General features: G+C 37.9%; 3 protein-coding genes across 3 annotated transcripts; all 3 read left to right on the top strand.

The window, feature by feature from the left end:
- The first annotated feature begins 255 nt into the window (after positions 1–255).
- LOC134813220 (cell division cycle 7-related protein kinase-like) lies at positions 256–2,582 on the top strand. Its single transcript, XM_063820908.1, has 2 exons — positions 256–457; positions 1,150–2,582. Exons 1-2 carry the CDS (start codon positions 256–258, stop codon positions 2,580–2,582), a joined length of 1,635 nt encoding a protein of 544 aa, XP_063676978.1.
- Positions 2,583–3,592: 1,010 nt separating this feature from the next.
- On the top strand, positions 3,593–21,457 carry LOC134813640 (uncharacterized). Its single transcript, XM_063821522.1, has 10 exons — positions 3,593–3,697; positions 4,028–4,099; positions 4,429–4,468; positions 18,879–19,134; positions 19,483–19,578; positions 19,744–19,835; positions 20,118–20,233; positions 20,379–20,505; positions 20,611–20,698; positions 20,873–21,457. Exons 1-10 carry the CDS (start codon positions 3,605–3,607, stop codon positions 20,943–20,945), a joined length of 1,053 nt encoding a protein of 350 aa, XP_063677592.1. The 5' UTR covers positions 3,593–3,604; the 3' UTR covers positions 20,946–21,457.
- Positions 15,152–17,019, top strand: LOC134812380 (solute carrier family 22 member 15-like). Its single transcript, XM_063819777.1, has 2 exons — positions 15,152–15,400; positions 15,593–17,019. The coding sequence occupies exons 1-2, from the start codon at positions 15,208–15,210 to the stop codon at positions 17,017–17,019; spliced, it is 1,620 nt and encodes a 539-aa protein (XP_063675847.1). The 5' UTR covers positions 15,152–15,207.
- Positions 21,458–21,999: the final 542 nt, after the last annotated feature.

Below are 21,999 nucleotides of genomic sequence, written 5' to 3'. Positions count from 1 at the left end.
GAGCAGGTTAAATATTCTGATGATACGGATCTTGATGACGAGTTCTCTTTACAACAATTTGAAGAAGATATTATTAAATCAATCGAATTAGAATCAGAGAAGCTTTCCAAACGGAAACGAAAAATCGGGAAAACTCCTTCTTCACGCAATTCAAGAGGTCGGCCCAAGAAAGAAATTCAAAACAAAGAGACAGGAGAGACGTTCACAAACTCAGGAGTACCAATAGTGTACACTGATGGCTGCTGTATAAACAACATGTTAGCTGAGACCGAGAGAAGGGCAGGATGTGGTGTATTCTGGGGTAGAGACGACCCTAGAAACGTCATAGAGAGACTGTGGGGCTCCCAAACTAACCAGAGAGCTGAACTGTGGGCTATTGTACGAGCCGTGCAGACCGCGCTGCAGTCAGACTACGAGGCTCTGGAGATCAGGACTGACTCTCAGTATGTTATCAGTGGTATGACAGAATGGATACTGAGGTGGAGGAAGAATAACTGGACAACAGCTGGCAATCATGCAGTGAAAAACAGGGACATGTTCGCCTTACTGGACGGGTTGTGTTGTTATATTGATGTGAGGTGGGTTAAGGTTAAGGGACATTCTTCTGTTTATGGAAATGACATGGCAGATTCCCTGGCTAAGTGTGGGGCGCATTTGTTGGAGAGAAAAGTTCCTGTTTTAAATCCACTTTCTGATTCAGAACATTCCACGGGTCATACAAAAGTGGAAGTTAAGGATGAATATGATAATAGCTGTTGTGATTAGATGTTTATACTTTGTAAGTTTTAGTACTTCTAAATTATTCATTAATTATTAAAACTAATGCTTTACTGTCAATTATGTAGGATTTTTAATATTTTGTATTTTCGTTGCGTGGTAAATTATTTTAAAAATACGTTTATTCTTATAGTTTATTTGTTAACATTGTGACGATATGAGATATAAAAAATAAGAACACCCCAGTCGTATCGTTACATTTTAAAAGATATGCATACTGTGACAATAGACATGACCATATTATGTAGATTTACTTGCTTGCACAAAGATCTATTCGATTGACAGTATATACCTCGATGAATTAAAATTAAAATTTGCTATATTGTTACTTTTGCTATTCATTCAGCATTTTTCTAAACCTTCCCAATTCAGGACCAATGTCCTCACGACACAGTGAATCAGCGACGGCGTCAATAGCTCACTCCAAATCAAGTCATGGTCCAGCCCCTGAACCAGAACCGAGCATTGTCACCAAAAAACGGAAACGAAACACCGAACCCAGCGACGATTCTGATAGCTGCATCACCAGTTTCCTCAAGCGAGTCCCAGAAGTTGAGAGAAACTTTGATATTATAGATGTTTTGGGAGACGGAACGTTTAGTTATGTGTTTCATGGCAAGCCTAAAAATATCGCTTCGGAAGCATCATTTGCTTTGAAGTACATCATTCCAACATCGGCTTCTTGGAGGATCACAAATGAGATCAGGTACTTGAAGAGACTGGGAGGGAAGCACCACGTGTGCGATATAAAGTGCATCATCCGGCACCAGGATAATGTGGTGCTGGTTCTGCCCTACTTTAAAGCCACCAAGTTTCTGAAAGTCGTTCAGGATTCAAACCAGTGGGAAATACAAAAATATTTGAAAGCTTTGTTTGAAGCTTTGGCCCATGTTCACAGATTCAACGTTATTCACAGAGACATCAAGCCTAGTAATTTTCTGTATGATAGAGAGAAAGGGGAGTTTCTTCTGGTGGATTTCGGGCTGGCCGAGGACATGGTAGTTGAAGATAAGGAAAATAAACAAAATACCAAACGGAAGCACGATCACAATGTTAAGAATGAATTGACAAACTTTGACAGGAACCAACGATCACAGAGACCCAACATTCTGAGAGACAGGAGTCCCAGAGTGCAGGAAAAGAAGAAGAGTTTCTTCAGCATGTCCAAGAACTCCTCCAAAAACTCAAGCAGTAAAACCTCCAAATCATCAAGTTCCAAATCGTCCAAACGAGAATGTGCCCATGCAGGTAATGAGATCTGTAACACCTGTCTGTTAAAACCAGGCCAGGAAGCATCCCGTGCGGGTACACCAGGCTTCAGATCCCCGGAAATGCTAATGAAACACCCCCAACAGACAACTGCTGTGGATATCTGGGCAGCTGGTGTCATATTCCTTAGTCTCCTGAGTATGAGATACCCCTTCTTTAAAGCTGCTGACGATCTGACCTCGCTATGTCAGATTATCACCCTGCTGGGTAGCGACATGATAATTGCGGCTGCTAAGAGCATTGGCAAGCAGGTGACCCTGTCCAAGTCGGTGACTGGGTGGGAGCTTAAGAAGATGTGTACGAGACTAAGGGAGAGTAGTCACATCTCTAGGTGTGAGAGGTGTGATGCGAACAATGTGGAGGAAGACCGGAGTAAGGCGTGCGCTTTGCAGCCTTTTGAAGATTCTGCATTTGATCTTCTCTCACGCTGCCTTGATCCTAACCCCAACTCAAGAATAACTGCTGAACAAGTTTTGAAGCATGAATTTTTCTCTTGTAATCACCCGCCCCCTCTGCACAGACCGAAATGGCTCTGAATTTTTATCATCATAATATCAGAAATGACACTTAAATTGAGATGGTTCAAGAACGTCATCGTTTGTAATGTAACGGTACATTTTTAAATTATACTTTTGTCGCGGACAAAGTTTTAATATGATTATTGAAGAATATAATGTGTGATTGATTGTCAGTTTGAAATTTGTTAAACATTGTGTGTAAATAAATTTTTAATTTTATCTTTAGTATGGCTTGGTTCTCACTTGATATCCCGAGGACCCGCATACTCGAACCTGAGGTTCAAAATGAGATAACAATTAGGAAAGAAATAACAATTAGGAATTTGGATTGAGTACTGTGGAAAAATTAGTCTTATTAAATAGCAATATTATTTGTACAGAGTTATATAATGAGTTTTATGCTAGAAACATCCACTTTCTATCTAAGTTTAAATAGCAATTGATGTAGTGCTCAAATATTCGAATGGGGCACGCCATCTTGTATTAAATGTTTATGAAATGAAAATCATTGGGTCACTTACATGGTCTTTCCTGATTTTGTAATAACGGCTTCAATGAACTTTGAAGTTTTAGGATGTTTGACGTTTGTGTTATCCATTATCCATGATGGCAATGGTTTACCGGAAATTTGGGGATTCGTTCACAAATTATTGCCTACCGAACATCACGATATTATATCTGTCGTCACTATTTATAAGTGCTTTATGTGTTAGATACGTATCGCTGTTTACAAGATGATGAGCTGTGTTTTAGGTATACTTATAATTTATACATTTAATTTGGCACTGTCAAAGTATTATGTATTGAAATATGAACTCTTCAGAATATTTAATAAACATGTAATACTGTAACATTAGTTTCATTATAGATTATAAATTACTAGAGTATAAGTAGATCAATGACTTCGTTAAATTAAAATTAAAAAGTCATCACTTTTTCATCCGTCTTAATTTTGCATTAGCATGCAGTATAGAATTATTACAGTAACGTAGTAATAATAACTTTTTTTTAATGAAAACTCTTTTTTTAAGGATTGTTCAATGTCGGGTTTGGGACTGTTATCCAATTATAACTATGAGAGTGACCCTTCGGATCCAGATGATACAGAAACTCCGAGTGCATCTAAAACACAGGTAATTACATACTTATCATCTGTAGCTTTTTATTAAGGCCATGCAGAAGCGAATTTTGGAATTTGGCTTATAAAATTCGATCAACTTAAAATTGACTTTACTTTAAATTCACGCAAATATTATTTTTATGTTTCGAGCCTATACCAGTCGGTGATATTATTCAAACGATAAATAGATCAAGAGGTAAGCCAGTACTCTCACCATCATTTAGGTAAGCCAATTAAATTTGTTGAATCTTCGCCAAGACAATTTTGTTGACTGATTTTGGCCAAATATTCCAGTTGATATTTTTTAACATAACCTGGTGACTAATCACATTTTTAACTACAGTCGGAGAACGGAAATGAAAAACTACATAAGCTGAGCAAGGAATCTGTTTGTCCTGATAAATCTAAAGAACAAGTGAGCCGAACATAATTTGTTGTTCTTTTGTTATTTGTAATAAAGCGCTTTTTAAAGTTGCGCACGCATGAATCGGTATTAAAATTATTGGCACTTTTATTCAGTCACAGTTTTGAAGCGCATACGTCGTAACGCGCGGTACATCTTTGTCATCGTACATATCCGACAAAAACAACTCCACCCATGCGCGCACGTACGCGACGTCGCATCGATCGATCGTCGATCATGCACGCACGTCGCCGCGTAGACCAATCTTGCACGCAAGTCGCGTCATTTCGATCAGTTGACAACTTCTCGATCTATGATCATTGATAGATGCTCAATTTCAGGAGGACAAACACGCGGATCGAAGCAGTGAAAATTCAGCAGGTATAAATAAGAATTTTATATTTTATTGATATGTGGGGGGGGGGGGGGGAGGCCGGGGGGGGGGGGGGGGGGGGGGGGACTGGTATAGTCATTTATACGGGAGTTTCGTTTTTTTAAGTGTCTACAATGGTGAGAATCTACTTGGTGAAATATTTACACCGAGGCAAAATGTATTGTTCACATAATACCATGGTGAATATCTTGATATAATTGGGTGCATGTTTTGTCCTTTTTTGGATTTTGTATCCACATTTCCACACATATTGAGCTTCAAACAGCAGAGAATATGTAGTTTATGCTAAATTTTTATTTAACTGGACAAGATGTCGTGGAACGGAGAAAGGACTAAAGGTGCAAATTTTGAGATACACGACAGGACTAGACATATTAACTTACTATTAACCCTATTAACTATCTAGTAAATAAATAAATCTAGTAAATAAATAAATCATGATATGCAAGTTTTAATTTTAAAGTTGGTTTTCTTAAAAAGAATAAACGATAAAGGTTACGTCATAACTCATAATTTTCAACTCTCATTTTCACTTATGTTAGATAAAATTATATTGTTATGACTTATAATTATGTATCATATGATTTTTGTAAAAATTTGCCGGTGTACCAAAAACCAGTGCGGTCCCCAATCAAAATAAGTATCTTAAATCATCTGACAAATTTACAATTATCATAGAAAAATATGAAAGTGTAAAACCAAAAAAATGAATGTGTTGGTAGAAAATTCTGTCACAATTTAAATTCATTCAATATTTAATACCCGCATATTTTTTGGCAAGTTACAGTGTTACATTCAGTCAGTGGTTTTATAAAATTGCAGATAAGTTAATTGTCATGGTTTAAGTAACAAGTTCTTCTTGTAGATTTAATTGCTTGCGTGTTTTTATTCGATCTGGAGGACGTACAAAGTCCAGGAACATTTTGTAAGGTTCTTCTAGTTTTCGTAGTTCTAACAACACTTCTTTTGTGTGATTTTCAAGGAGGCTCCGGGCAATCTGCTAGTATAAAACTAGTTTAAGGGGGCATAGCCCAAATCTGTCCAGATCAAATGACCTCATAGGCAGTTCAGTGACCTTCTAGCGCACCGTTTCCACACCAAAAAAAATGATTTTGAGAATTCCCATTTTTGTAATCGAGCATTTCCTGGTTAAGAGTGCAATTTTCGGAAAAAATTGTTTTGTGGTTGAGACGCTATAAGTTAATCATTTCTTGCGGTATCGAGTTGAAATTTTGCTCGCCGTTTATTCACATCTATGTCAAGGTGTGTGTAAAATCTTGATATCGTATCTAAAAAGGCTGGTGTGTTATGAATTTTTAAAGTCAAAAAGCTAAAATTGTCCTTTTCAGGCTTATTTTAACAAAAAGTCAGTCAGGGAAGATCGGATTATTTGATGCTTGACATCAAATTGTTCTCTGAATTCTGGCGCAGTTTTTGATGCCCTCAAAAATGTTTTTACTCATTCACCTTCTGATCTATTGGACCTCAAAGCCAAACAACAAATTTAGCCACATTTTTCGTTTTTAATATTTACTGATTTTTCTAAAATTTTGATAGGAATGTGCTAGTGACTTTTTGAAGGGTGCAAAATAACCGCAACTAGCACATTTATATATGAGTTATGAACAACAAAACACCCTAAAATGCTTCCCTTTGAAGTTATGGGAGAAAATGTGATTTTTTATCTGCAAAGCCAAAAAATCACATTTTCTCTCATAACTTCAAAGGGAAGCATTTTAGGGTGTTTTGTTGTTCATAACTCATAGATAAATGTGCTAGTTGCGGTTATTTTGCACCCAAGAAATAATTAACTTATAGCGTCTCAACCACAAAATAATTTTTTCCGAAAATTGCTCGATTACAAAAATGGGAATTCTCAAAATCTTTTTTTTGGTGTGGAAACGGTGCGCTAGAAGGTCACTGAACTGCCTATGAGGTCATTTGGTCTGGACGGCACAAACCACTGTTTTGGGGTATGCCCCCTTAAGTCACCAATGCACAATCTGAAGTTTGTGAACCTCAACTAAGCCTTTCACTTATTATATATATACTGGGGTCCACATTTTGGGACCTAGTACGGAGTACCCCATTATAGACATTCACCTTTAATATATAAAATTAGAATCAAGTTGGCACAGACTTTATTAGTGACCCTACAAAGTACAAGGCCTACATGAATTTTACTTTTATTCTTCTGACCGTGTTCTGACCCTTGTAACCATTATGCAACATTCAGCAGTGTAAGATGAGCCGTGCTCATTTATAATGTTGTACCTCACTGAATCATATTTCATTTATAATTTATCATGTGACCTTTTCGGTGCTACAAACTCCTCGTTAGATATGTGCTCCTCGTTAAATATCCATTCCTTGTTGAATATTTTGTCATACCAAGTTCGATTTTATTCGTCGTTGTGTATCGTTTCAGTTTTTAAATTGTCCATGTACTGAACAACCTTTGGAGAATTTATTGATCTACGTATATAAGGTTCAGTTACAGAACAGAAAATATCTCAGAAGTTTGAAGTACTTGTGAAGATGATCGTGGAAAATAAGGCTCATTCAACTATAGAATCCAGCCTGCCGGAAGCAGATAAAGGACCAGTCAGTAGTGATGATTTGCTAGAGGAGTTGACCCGAAACCGGAGTTGGAAGTATACAGCTCTCATAATGTCACTGATGTTGGTATGGATGGGAGGGCCTTCTATTCATTATATAACTGCATTCGCAGGTGATTTTTGCAGCTGAAATAACTTGCAAGACTAATCACAGATTATGATGTATCATATAGGTCGAAACGTACAAGATCATAAATTGATAAAAATCGTGCTATGTTCTCTTGTATGCATCACTTTTATTTATTGAACTACTTAAATTTACTGAAGATGATCTAATTTTACTAACTTGCAAATTTTGATCCAGGTATTGATCCAACCCCCGACGACATTTGGAAATGCAAATCCGAAAAGTGCTATAATTTGACAAGAGCCAATCCATCATTAATACACAAATTTCCTTGCAAAATCACCAAAGAAGAAGATGGCAAAGAAGAACTGATTCTTGGACCTTCTGACATAGAATGGAGTCTTGAACATACCTCATTTTCTGCTGATTTTGACTTGTACTGCGATGTTGGATCCCGAAAAGCACGAAAGACCTTGTTAACATCAATTTTCTTCGCTGGAGGATTATCAGGATTAATTCTTGGTGGCTACTTGCCCGATAAAATTGGGAGAAAGAAGACAGCAATGATTGGCATGTTCATCGGGGCCTCCTCACTTTTAATAGGGAAATTTTGTCACAACTACTCCTTACTCTTGGCAATCAGGTACTTCCTTGGCATTGGTAGTCTTTTGTCAACAAATGGCATGTACCTTCTCACAGCAGAGCTTGTTCCATCAAAACATAGGAACATTATAAATGGTTGGGCAGGATGTTTGTGGGCATTTGGTTACCCCATTGCAGTAGGAATCGGCTACTTCATTAAAAACTGGAACAACATGTTTTTAGCAACGTCCGTGATGTTGGTGCTTATAACATTACAAACCCTTATCTGCCCAGAATCGCCAAGATTCTTTTTGATAAAAAATGATGTAGAGGCAGCCAAGAAAGTCTTGAAAGCTTTGGCAAAATTGAACAAGATGAACCTTGATCTGGAAAACATCGAAATAGCAGATGTCGGAAAGGCTAAAGATAGAGACCATAATGCCAGGCAGCAACTGATCGAATTTATTCGGTACCCAAGTCTTCGTCTCGAAACGATAATTCTGATGTTCCTTTGGCCATCCGTTGCGATGTTCTACTTCGGCTTCAACTTTGGTTGGGGAGAAATACTACCAGATAGATACACAGGGTACATTATGGCTGGTGTGGGAGAACTGATTGCTTATTTTATGTGCGTTTGTTTAATAGGCTGGCTGGGAAGAAGAAGGGCAATGATAGTCATGTTTCTAGGGGCTGCTCTGACTTACCTCATAGCGATTCCAGACGTGGAATTTGGAAGGGGCTGGAATCTGGAGAGCGTCAGCTGTTTGTACGGAATTACATTTGTGTCCGGGGCTTACTCAGGGCTGTTTCTTTGGACTGGAGAAATAGCACCTACAACACATAGGGGTATTGTGTTCAGCAGTTGTTGTGGCATTTCGAGATTTGGCTCCTTCATAGGTCCGTTCATATTCAACAATTTGGCACCCATCACTCACAAAGCGGTACCTCTTGGGGGCCTAGCTTTTATCTCGGTTCTTTGTATGGTGGGATCATTTCTGCTGGTCGAGACTGGAAACGAGCGAATACCTCTCACTGGACAAGATGTCGAGGAAAGAAGAAAGGGCTACAAGTACAAGATTTAAGATTGTACCCTGTATAGTAGACCATGGCAGGACTCCCCCGCAACGACACTCTACCTACCATTATAACGAAGATAACATCATAGAGACCTTCATATTAGGACTGAAAACTGCTTTTAAACCATTTTTAAGCTTTTCTGATTTTGAGAGATAACAGACTCCAGTTTCAAATTATTCGAACGTGAAATTGAGCATGCTGTTATGGTTTTGATAAGAAGAAGAGTTGTATTTTTTAAAACTTTATATTTTCTTCATATGTACATTGTACACTTACCTGCAAAGTCTTCTTCTGATTGGTCGGCGTCGACAGTAAGCCTTCCTTACGGTGGCTTTCACAACACGTCCCCATTTCCCCAACTCCTGCTGCTGGAGAGAGAGACTCCCAAATTATATACCATTTAAAATATATTAAACATAGATATCGACGACAGACTCCGGGAGTCTTGAAGTTCTGTTACCACCGCCCCTGGTGCAACCCCGCCGGGTTAACGACGGAGAGACAGGGACTTTCAGGGGAGGTCATGGCCTTCTATGTACAACTCAGGAGTGTAGGAAGAGGGGGCACCGGGAAGGTGGGCGACCACCCCCTCCCCCCCTCCCCTAAAATCTGGAAAAGGGGCTAAAAGGGGCAAACCTTTTGGCCTCATTTGGCCTATCCTGTCTAACTGCAGTCAAACTGCACGATAGTTGCCGATTTATAAAATTCAGAAAATAGTAAGGGGAAAAGTGGTCGATTTAAGGGTTCCGTTGGATTTGAATGTTCACAAGGATTTCTCAACGGAATATGGTAGTTAGGACCCCTACGAACATAATTAGACTTGTTGCCAATTTTGTATCTCAACGGAAACACCACTTTTACCACTTTTTACCACCTTTGTACCACTTTTCTGGTTTGCCAAATATCTTTAGTTGTGAACATCGTAGAAGGCTGAAAATTAACCTAGAATGTTTATCTTATCAAGGAGTAAAACTTTTGTATCAAAAATTTTTACATTGGACAATCAGCTAATTGGATAATTACCAATTAGTTAATCACCAAAAAAAGTGAAAATTTTTTATTGGCTCAAAATGATTGAAATCGTTTGAAACACGGAGAAATGTAGTTTTTAGAAAAACTTCAAAAATTTTTCACTTAAAATTTTTTTTCGAGACTTCAAAAAAAAAGTTTGAAAATTTGAAAATATTTTTTTCCGCCAAAAGTGATCGAATTGCATGAAACGTGGATAAAAATGCTTTGCAGAAAAACTTCGAAGATTTTTAGATTGGGGAATACTAAAATCATCAATATTTGAAGTTGGAGTTCAGTAAATCTCGACATATTTTAGTAATTAGGAATAGCTTAGCGGAAAGGGCTGGACCTGAAAAAGGTTAACCACACAATATTAGAGTTTCGTAACTAATTACAATACAGCTTTATCAAATTCCACATAAAGAAACAGCACAAAAGGACCATTTAAGATCGAACCGATTTTACCTGCTGTACTATCATTTTATTTTATTGATTTCAATGATCAAAACCTCTGTCAATCTTGCCAATCTATACCGGGTATCTGAATGTACCGGACCTCTTATTTACCTCTATAATTAGACCCAGTTGTGCAAGAAATGCGATTTCTCACAGGGGTTTCTTTAAACTGTGCACTTTTTGTCACTCTCGCAACTCGCAAGAGGCCTGGTATTATAGCGAGTGTAAATATACCTTCCATCATCCATTGTGGCTTTTTTGTATTGTGAATGCGCATGCCGCTTCGTTTGCTATGCCATATACCTCGAATAACCCCCATATGTCATTGCCAGGGTCGGGATAGAGCTGGAGATAGCATTGAAAAGTTGCTAGAAATAGCTAGATTTAGAGTAAACTGGTGGTAGCTGGGTGGTGCTAGCATGGATGTAGCAGAACGTAGCTACACGGGGTTTCATTGGAGTTGGTTATTTTAATGGCCAAAGAGTGCCGGAACTAAAGTTACTTAAGATTGCAGTTTAGGGGCAGTGTAAACCACGGTGTAGTCAGGGACACAGAGCTACAGTGCAGGAGTACTGCAATAGAACAGTGCAAGTGATACAGTCTGCAACAGTAAAACGCCGACGAAGCTAGACTTAGAGTGAACTGATGGAAGCTGGGTGGTGCTAAAATGGAGGTAGCAGAACGTACTACATGATGAAAACAGGAAAACTAAGGCTGGTTGAGACCTAAAAAGATGTGAATCTGTCCTGATAGATCCAGTGAAGAGCGAGTAGCGAAGAGTTTGATCACTAACCTAAAGCTCTAAACAAGAAGAGGGCTAAAGAGACTCACTTTGATCAATAAATCCGGTACGGCAAGGTCTGTAGCCTTGATAAGAAGATACCATGAAGTAATTCATGCAGAAAAGTCGATTTATATAAAGGGTTTCGTTGGATCTAAAAAGGGTGGGTCAGTCTCTCTGTTTTCATAAGATTCTGATGAAATGCTGTTAAGCTCAGGACGGTGATCTTAATAGGTCGGATAGCTGTATCTGGTTGCTTCCAGCCCACCCTTGTCGCTTGAAAATAAGTTCTCACCCCACCTCTTCCAAAAATACAGTTACCAGAGCAGGAAACTCTTCTTCCTCCTCTTCTTTCAACACAAACACAATCAGGTTCCAGCTACTCTCCTCCTCTGCAGCCACAATCTTATCTCCTTCTTCGGAGTTTTACTGTTGCAGACTGTATCACTTGCACTGTTCTTTTGCAGTACTCCTGCGCTGTAGCTCTGTGTCCCTGACTACACCGTGGTTTACACTGCCCCTAAACTGCAATCTTAAGTAACTTTAGTTCCGGCACTCTTTGGCCATTAAAATAACCAACTCCAATGAAACCCCGTGTAGCTACGTTCTGCTACATCCATGCTAGCACCACCCAGCTACCACCAGTTTACTCTAAATCTAGCTATTTCTAGCAACTTTTCAATGCTATCTCCAGCTCTATCCCGACCCTGGCAATGACATATGGGGGTTATTCGAGGTATATGGCATAGCAAACGAAGCGGCATGCGCATTCACAATACAAAAAAGCCACAATGGATGATGGAAGGTATATTTACACTCGCTTCCTATACCCCCCCCCCCCCCCCCCCCCCCCCCCCCCCCCCCCTATAATACCAGGCCTCTTGCGAGTTGCGAGAGTGACAAAAAGTGCACAGTTTAAAGAAACCCCTGTGAGAAATCGCATTTCTTGCACAACTGGGTCTAATTATAGAGGTAAATAAGAGGTCCGGTACATTCAGATACCCGGTATAGATTGGCAAGATTGACAGAGGTTTTGATCATTGAAATCAATAAAATGATAGTACAGCAGGTAAAATCGGTTCGATCTTAAATGGTCCTTTTGTGCTGTTTCTTTATGTGGAATTTGATAAAGCTGTATTGTAATTAGTTATGAAACTCTAATATTGTGTGGTTAACCTTTTTCAGGTCCAGCCCTTTCCGCTAAGCTATTCCTAATTACTAAAATATGTCGAGATTTACTGAACTCCAACTTCAAATATTGATGATTTTAGTATTCCCCAATCTAAAAATCTTCGAAGTTTTTCTGCAAAGCATTTTTATCCACGTTTCATGCAATTCGATCACTTTTGGCGGAAAAAAATATTTTCAAATTTTCAAACTTTTTTTTTGAAGTCTCGAAAAAAAATTTTAAGTGAAAAATTTTTGAAGTTTTTCTAAAAACTACATTTCTCCGTGTTTCAAACGATTTAAATCATTTTAAGCCAATAAAAAATTTTCACTTTTTTTGGTGATTAACTAATTGGTAATTATCCAATTAGCTGATTGTCCGATGTAAAAATTTTTGATACAAAAGTTTTACTCCTTGATAAGATAAACATTCTAGGTTAATTTGCAGCCTTCTATGATGTTCACAACTAAAGATATTTGGCAAACCAGAAAGGTGGTACAAAGGTGGTAAAAAGTGGTAAAAGTGGTGTTTCCGTTGAGATACAAAATTGGCAACAAGTCTAATTATGTTCGTAGGGGTCCTAACTACCATATTCCGTTGAGAAATCCTTGTGAACATTCGAATCCAACGGAATGCCACTTTTCCCCTTACTAAAACATTGCTAGTTACGCTTCTGTGTCGTGTTCAGTATCTTCAAGTAAATTAGCAGGACACAATCCAGCTGTGAGCTGGCATGAACCAGAAATCTGATAATTTATATTACATATTCCGATATTACATGTCAGGATTCATCAGAAGTTCAGGAACCTAGCGATTATAAAATTCAGATAACATTGCTAGTTACTCTTCTATGCTGTGTTCAGTATTTTCAAGTAAATTAGCAGGACACAATCCAGCTGGCATGAACCAGAAATCTGTTAATTTATATTACATATTCTGATATTAAACGGGTAGCTGATTTTGATAAAATAACATCGTAATCCGATGAAATAACAGACGTAATATTACTTATTAGGACATTAGTAATTTGATAAAATTTCGATGTGTGAATTACCCTGAATTAAAGCTTGGTGTCAGGATTCATCAGAAGTTCAGAAGCCTAGCGATTATAAAATTCAGATAACATTACTGATTACTCTTTAATGCCGTGGGATTAAATTAACAGGACACAGTTTGCCCCTTGTAGTCCAAATTTGCATAACATAATTGCTAGAATTCATTCCTTAAAACAAATTTTCCAAAATTTGCTCCAGTTTCTCCCCATTGCATGTTGCACCCTCTTTGAGAGTGAGACCTATTACTATAAGCATATTTTTCAAAACTTGCAGGACTTTTCCTCTCACCATTAAATTGGTACAAAAAATCTTTCTGGATTTTTCATTTCACATTGCTAGATTTCAATTCTGGAAGCAGTTTTTCGATAGAATGCATTATGCATCCCTTTTCGAACTACAAGTTTATTTCGCAAGAGCTGCTTGCAGGCCCTAATATGCATTTAAAATCGTATCATTTTAATCGTTCTTGAAACTGTGTTTGAAAATGATCTCTATTGCCAAATTGCTTAGCTAGGCCTTTTCACACGGGATCTTCACACCTGGATTTTGGACCGAAGTCTCCCAGTGGCTCCTCTATCGTTGTTTTGAGTATCCGATACAAAACCAAATCCTAGGGCACGCGAGACGTGGAAGCCTGTGAGCGTGTTAGTTTCCTGGAAGGTATTATTTGCCTGTGGGAAGAGCGGTTATGCTGCGGTTCTAAGTTTAGCAGAGGCTATTAGAGCCTTTCCTTTGTTGTAGAGATGGCTAGTCCCTTCTTTTGCATAGGTTAGAAACACCCATGCACCTCCCGTTCGAGCCACCCACCCCACACCGCGTGGAGGTTCGGTGAGGTTTTCGTGGGGCCACCTGCATAGTCAATATTCGATCAGTTTGAACATTAGTTTCATTTGTCAGAACCCCAAATACTTTAAGTGTTTATATCTAAAGATGGTACTTTAACCGTAACCCTAACCCTAACCCTAACCGGCCTAACCCTAACCCTAACCCTAACCTATATAGAGACATGGTTCAGAAAAGGACAGAAAACTGCTTTTAAAATATTTTTAAAGTTTTGGCTGATTTTGAGAGATAACAGACTCCGGTTTCAAATTATTGGAGCGTTTCAAATTATTGGAGCGTGAAAAAAAGCATGCTGTTATGGTTTTGATATGACGGAAGAGTTGTATTTTTTAACTTTATATTTTCTCCATATTATGTACACTCACTACACCTGCAAAGTCAATATTCGAACAGTTAAAACGTTCGTTTCATTTGTCAGAACCGCAAATACTTCAAGAGTTTATATCTAAAGATGGTACTTTGTGCATTGACAGAATTTAATATAACGAAATCAAATTTAATTCCGTTTAATAACGTCTATAATTACTCACATACCATTATCTTACAGTGTGATGATTATATTTAACGTTTTGGCTTAAGATACCATCGGGTATTTCGCTTTAATAAAAACAGGAGTATTCCAGGAAGCTCTTTGTAACACTAATTCTAAACGCAGTGAAGCTTTCGAATATCACGTGATCACTTTCAGACCGCCATCTAGTCGGCTGATTTGTGTTTAACTTAATCTTTGCGAAATAATTTTGGTATCATATTGCACCGAATTATATATATTTAAAAGTCAAAGTATGAAGCCTCTATAAGAACTGGTCATGGGGTTTAGTTTGTTTCTAGTCCAACATTCAATTTGAAGCAATACGCAGATCTCATTCAGCTGTGCTCATCAATACTCAATAGGTTATTTTGCGATCTCCTTGCCGCTACAAAGCGCACCCTTTTCTTACCAGTTTAGCTTTATTTAAACGTTGCTAGTCGTTGTAGTTTAAATCGTATACGTCTGAATTACCTTTGCATTTTTGAAGATCAGTAAAAAACCAAAGAATAACACAGAAGGTAGCATTAGTTGTGAGGATGATCGTGGAAAATAAGGTTCACTCAACTAATGAATCCAGCCTGCCGGAAGCAGATAAAGGACCGGTCAGTAGTGATGATTTGCTAGAGGAGTTGACCCGAAACCGGAGTTGGAAGTATACAGCTCTGATAATGTCACTGATGTTGATATGGACGGGACAAACCGTAAACATTTATTTAACTGCATTCGCAGGTGATTGGAATAACATAACTTAAAAGCCTGATCGCAGATCATTATGTATGATATAAATCAAGAAGTACAAGATCGGGAAGAAATTCAAAACGTGTTGCAATTTTATGTATTTTCATCTACATTCTAGTACTAAAATGAAGATGGTGTGTATTTATTTTAGCTAATTTTGCTAATTTGCAAATACTTTTTCAGGTATTGACCCAACCCCCGACGATATTTGGAAATGCAAATCCGAAAAGTGTCTTGAATTGACAAGAGTTAATCCATCATTACTTCAAAAATTTCCTTGCAAAATCACGGAAGAAGTAAGTGGCAAAGAAGAGCTAATTTTTGGACCTTCGGACATAGAATGGAGTCTTGAGCATACCTCATTTTCTGTGGAGTTTGATTTGTACTGCGATGTCGGATCCCGAAAGGCACGGAAAACCCTGTTATCGTCAATTTTGTTTGCTGGAGGATTGTTGGGGTTTATTCTAGGTGGTTACTTGTACGATAATATTGGAAGAAAAAAGACAGCCATGATTGGCATCTTCATCGGAGCTTCTTCACATCTATTGGGGACATTTTGTCATGACTACAAATTACTCTTAGCAATTAGGTTTTTCATTGGCGTTGGTAATATTTTAGCTTCCGATGGGATGTACATTCTCACAGCGGAGCTTATTCCATCCAAGCATAGGAACATCACGAACGGTTGGTCAGGGTGTTTGGCTTCATTTGGTTACTTCATTGCAGTAGGAATCGGCTACTTCATAAAAAGCTGGAACAACATGTTTTTAGCAACGTCAATAATGATGTGGCTCATAGCATTACAAATCTTTATCTGCCCAGAATCGCCCAGATTCTTTTTGATAAAAAATGATGTGAACGCAGCCAAGAAAGTCTTCAAAACCTTAGCAAAATTGAACAGCATAGACTTGGATCTAGAAAACATCCAAATTATAGACGTCGGAAAGGCTAAAGATAGAAACCATAATTTCAAGCAGCAACTGACCGAATTTATTCGGTACCCGAGTCTTCGACTTGAAACGATAATACTCATGGCCCTGTGGCCATCTGTTGCTATGTTTTATTGTGGTTTCAGTTTTGGTTGGCGAGAGATATTGCCAGATATATACTCAGGGTACATTATGGCTGGTGTGGGAGAAGCAATATCTTCTTTAACGTGCGTCTCTTTTACAGGCTGGCTGGGAAGAAGAAGGGCCATGGTAGTCATGTTTCTCGGGGCTGCTCTGACTTACCTCATAGCGATTCCAAACGTGGAATTTGGAAGTGGCTGGACAATGGAAAGTGTCAGCTGTTTGATCGGAGTCATATTTGTTACCGGAGCATACGCGGGACTGTTTCTCTGGACTGGAGAAATAGCACCAACAACACACAGAGGTCTTGTGTTCAGTATTTGTTCTGGTATTTCCAGAGTTGGCTCCTTCATAGGTCCGTTCATATTCAACAATTTGGCACCCATCACTCACAAAGCGGTACCTCTTGGGGGCCTAGCTTTTATTTCGGTCCTTTGTATGCTGGGATCATTTCTGCTGGTCGAGACTGGAAACGAGCGGATACCTCTCACTGGACAAGATGTCGAGGAAAGAAGAAAGGACTACAAGTACAAAATCTAGGATATAATATGTAAATTTTCTACGAATGTCAAATCTCTCTATGCCGTGCCACTTGACAGGTTATCAGCTGTGAGGCTACAGAGTACAGAATACAGATACGTTTTTCATACCTTGCACTTTTTGCTTTCCCAAGATGCCCGGTGTAAAAAGGTTTCACTAAGTAGAACATGACAGGACTAAACAGTTTTAATTTGGAAAATCATATTCGTTGTCATATTCTGATTCAGAATATTTTTTATAACAACTGACAATTTTAGGTGAACAGCCAGCCACTAAGGAGTTCATTTTAGAATTTTGTATCTTTTAACGGTCTTAGTACAAACAAAGTATGCATATTATGGTGTTTCCGTAATAATATACTTTATAGTTTATAATTTATATTACTTATTTGACAATTTCTGTCGCCATTTATTCACTCTTTTTACTTGTGTTCTTAAACAGTGATGAAGCACCCAAACATTAAATTGAAACTCAAGAGTGAAATTGCTCACTTGTTGGGTAAAATACCTATAATTTTTAACCTAATTGGACAAAAAAGGCTGAATTTTTATCGAAGAACTGCCCATATTTAAATTTTGGCATACGCATAAAATTTGATAGCTTCTAGGCCATGAATTGGTCAAATATTAACATTTTCGGATGAGACAAACTTTAAATAAAAGAAAATTTGGTGAAGGGTAGACCTAAAACTCCCGACTTTACCAATCATGAATAGAGTCGATAAATTACTGATTAAAACACAACAGTGGAACACTAAATATATCCAAGATCAAAAGCGAGAGTAGAGGTTCAGGTATAACCTTTCAAACAATAAATTCATACAATGAATGCGACCTTAGAAAGGTAGATTCCCCTAAAATAATGTAACGTATCCTACTCAGCTAATAACTTAGATGTCTGTCAAGAGAAACCTGTATTGGTGAAAAGGCTTAGCTTCAGCACTGAGGTGGTCTCTGAAGTCTTGGTATAATTATGAGACCTTAACTAGACGGTATGTAACGCGTCACTTAATGGATTACACAGAATTACACATGATTAAAATTAAATTATAGATCCATTATCATGGACCGTCGAAATTGTTGACAGAAATTAATGAAAACATTCATCTTTGCTTGAAGTCAGGGCCAGGATTATCCTTAAATCTTAATTATGACTAATTCGCTAGGTTCTCGCCAAATTGATAGTAAAATTGTTTAAGTTTCGTGCATTTGAATTACGTTGACGCATATCTCGTAGTTGCGTGAGTCTCTGTTATAGCTGGTCGGCACATAGCGCATCTCGTATATAACGCCGAGTACGTGATCTGAAAATCCCATAAATTGTGAAAATATCTTCAACTCTTGCGGGTTGAGTTATATGAATTTCGTGATGTAGACAAAAAGTTCTCACAAAAGTACAACTTTTCTTCTGGCATCTAATGGCACTCTTCCTCCGGCCTCCCAAGAGGCAAGAGGTTGAGCTCTAAAATTCGCCCTGTCACGCATCTCGTTATTGATCACGTGACGCGTCACGTGCCGTTTAGCTAGGGTCTAGAGGGCATGGATTTTATTCTAAAATTAATCTAAGGTTAAACAAGAACTCTCCTTATTTGGCAATATTCCAATAATTATGTTCCTAACTTCTTCAATTAAATGAGGAGCGTAAACACTAAACACCCACGTTTTTTAGCCTTGAATTATCTCCATCGAATTACTGAAGTTTTAAAAGCTCGTATCTACAATGTTATCTGAAATTTGGTAGCCCTAGAGACGTTATTGTGGAACACAGAGTGATAATTTGTTGATCTCATTATTAATCACGTTTTCTGTGTCCACTGCACTGTCCGTACAATCACTGATTCTATAACATTTTATTCACAGGGAAATCAGACGGTAATTCTGATGAAAAGAACAAAGACAAACACGGCGATAGAACCAGCTCTTCTGATGAATCACGAGCTAATAGGAACCATGGTGTCCGCTCGTCTGACAACTTGTCACGTGACGACAGGAACCGGGGCGACAAGTCAAGAGATGACAAATATAAGAGTGACAGATCTCGAGACCGGGAAGATAAGAGGAGAATGGACCACACGCACCATAAAAGGGATGATAGATCAGGCCGTGATCACGAGAGGTGAGATTTATACATTTTGGGGAGGGTGTCGCTAACATTGGAGGTTTGAGATGTCTTCTCTGTAATGTATACTCGTATACAGTTAAATTTACCTATTCAGTATTTACAGTTTCCGTGCCTACCGATCAATGATTTGTCTTATCTTATCCTCAGTCCTTCTGGAGCACAACATAAGCTACAGAAAGCACATGAGTTATAGGCGGTCCTGTCACGTGTCAGCTCCATGTCGTATTATTATACTAGGCTAGATAATATACTCTAGTAAATCTAGTTATATCCTTACAAAACATGACCAACCCGACCGCATATTATTATTCATGTATGACCTATAAGCAAATTACTTTCCAGATCACGTGACTACAAACGTAGAGACAACCGTGGTGGCAGAGACTTTAGAGGCAGAGGTTACCGCGGTAGAGACCACCGCACAGACTTTAGGCACAGGTGGGTCGCATTATTCCTAGGCACAGGTGGGTCGCATTATTCCTGGGCTCATTATTCATAAATGCGTGTGATACGATTGAAATGAATTCGTAAAATAGCACCAATAGTATGCTTTCATATTCATTGTAATGGTTGCTGTTATTGTATCAATACTTTATTATATAGGTCGGCCAGCCAGGAGGCAAAAGACCGAGAATTTGAAGAATATAGAAGAAAAAAATATGGGGATAGCAGAGATTGGGGCAAAGTTAGCGCAGGTCAGAACAATATAATGTTCTCCAGATTAATTTTTAGCTTTTCCCCACCTTTAAATATTATTTTACTACAGTCACAAAGTTATTTAAGAATTAATAATATTGGATTATTATCTGAACCTTGAATCCCTATTTCGATCACAGAATATTTTAAATCATGACTAAAGAAATTAAACGAATATCAAACGGAAATAGTTCAATGATTACTAAATAATAAATTAGTAACTAGATACTAATTAAAAAATGATCACTCATCGAAGTTTTTGTATGCCTCTATTTTCTCAGAGTCTCTGAAGGATGTTAAGACAGATTCAACTCTTCCAACTTCATTTGACAACAACATCGCAAAGCAGCTGGCCGCTCAACGAGAAAAGAGGAAATTGCTTTGGGGCAAAAAAGAGGTCATTAAAATGATAAGTGGATGGTTTCAAACGTGTTTTTAGATTCAAAATAACGGGAAATGTCGAAATTTAATTTTAAATCAGAGACATGACACTTTGTGTTTTCTTAGATGTGAATCTCATAATTAATAATAATTAAACGTAGGATGGAGAGGGATCAACTTCAAGTCAGAAAGGTGCCTGGGGAACAGGATGCCTTAAAAACGACGAAACAGGGGAGCAAACAGCCAAGTTTCTGAAACTCATGGGAGTCAGGGATGTTACTGCTGACAGTAAGTCTTAGCAATTTAAGGTTCAGATACAATCGTAGATTAAACTCTTGTCGAATTACACTGTGCTGTTTATCTCATATTTCCTATAAAAATTTTTTTTTTCAGATTTAAAGGATTATAAAAAGTCTGATGAGAGCGTGTTACGCTCATCTGAAGCTGTTAATTCTATGGAAAATGAGTATGAGAAAAGCAGGTAAACAGCTAATAGAGCTTTGATAAATAAATGATGCGTTACTACCCCAATTTGAATTGATTTATCTTTTATTTTGAAATTATTCTAGTGTAACTGAAAGAATTCAAACTATTCGTTCATTATCGGTTCACATCACGTTTTCATATAAAATTCCCTGATGATTCACTTTCCCAGGTATATGCAACATATTAACAAGGGAGTCGGATTGGGTATGATACAATTCACCAAACCGCCTCCCCCCACCTGAGGACACCTCTTCTTTTTCCAGAACTTACTAATCCGAACATTACCTCCGCAAGACTCTGACGAATTTTATTTGAACCTGTTTTTTAGCATATTACCATTTACTGTTGTATATCACCATTGATTCATTAACATTGAAGAAATGTGGTGATGTCTGATATGGTGATACAACCCTACTGAACAATGTCGAGTGCATAAATTTTTGGGCTGTTTTGAATTTGCTGCGAAATTAAATTGTTTGGGAATTGATATATATTAATATTTAATAGTTGAGAATATAGATGACTATTAGATTTAGACTTCTGTGTTTGTCTTTACGGTTTACTGCTGAATGAACCAGGAATACGTGAAGTGCACCTTTGTTTTCATATGCCTGGTTCATGTTGCATGTTGTTATCTTAACAAATTTGGATTTATTAATTTCTTTTTCATAATGAAATTTAGAGATATGACCTCTTTCATGCCATAATAACGATTGATTGAAGGATAATATGTTACACAGTAAGAAACTGACTCTGTGCCTTGGAATGTGATTTTAAGGGGGCGTACACCAAAACAGTGGTTTGTGCCGTCCAAGCCAAATGACCTCATATGCAGTTCAGTGACCATCTAGCGTACCGTTTCCACACAAAAAAATATTTTGAGAATACCTATTTTTGTAATTAAGCATTTTTCCTGGTACAAATAGATCGACATCGAGAGAGAAAACTAATATAAGCTTTGTGCTTTGATTATAAATTATTAAAAACATCATAACTATAATTGAAATTAAATCTGTACATCATTGATTCGAATTTCTTGTAGTTATGTAATGGCTACGGCCTACGTTTATTCAAACACATTTTTATGGAAGCTTGACAAACACCCAGAGTTAAAAACATTCTGGTTACTTCATCACTCATGCTGAGGTAATTGTCGCATGACAATTTTTCAGTCATTTTTAATGCGACATTATCAGTGGTGAGACCCGCTTTTAGGATGGGATTAGTGCAACTGCAACGCTGAATAACGCAGAACGCTCTCTAAAGAGCGGCAGCTAGATAGTCAGTGTAATAAGC

Source organism: Bolinopsis microptera, chromosome 3 (genome assembly GCF_026151205.1).
Source record: "Bolinopsis microptera isolate Bmic1 chromosome 3, MBARI_Bmic_1.0, whole genome shotgun sequence".
NCBI lineage: Eukaryota > Metazoa > Ctenophora > Tentaculata > Lobata > Bolinopsidae > Bolinopsis > Bolinopsis microptera.
The sequence above is the reverse complement of the archived record's forward strand: the minus strand, read 5'-3'. Positions and strand labels throughout refer to the sequence as shown.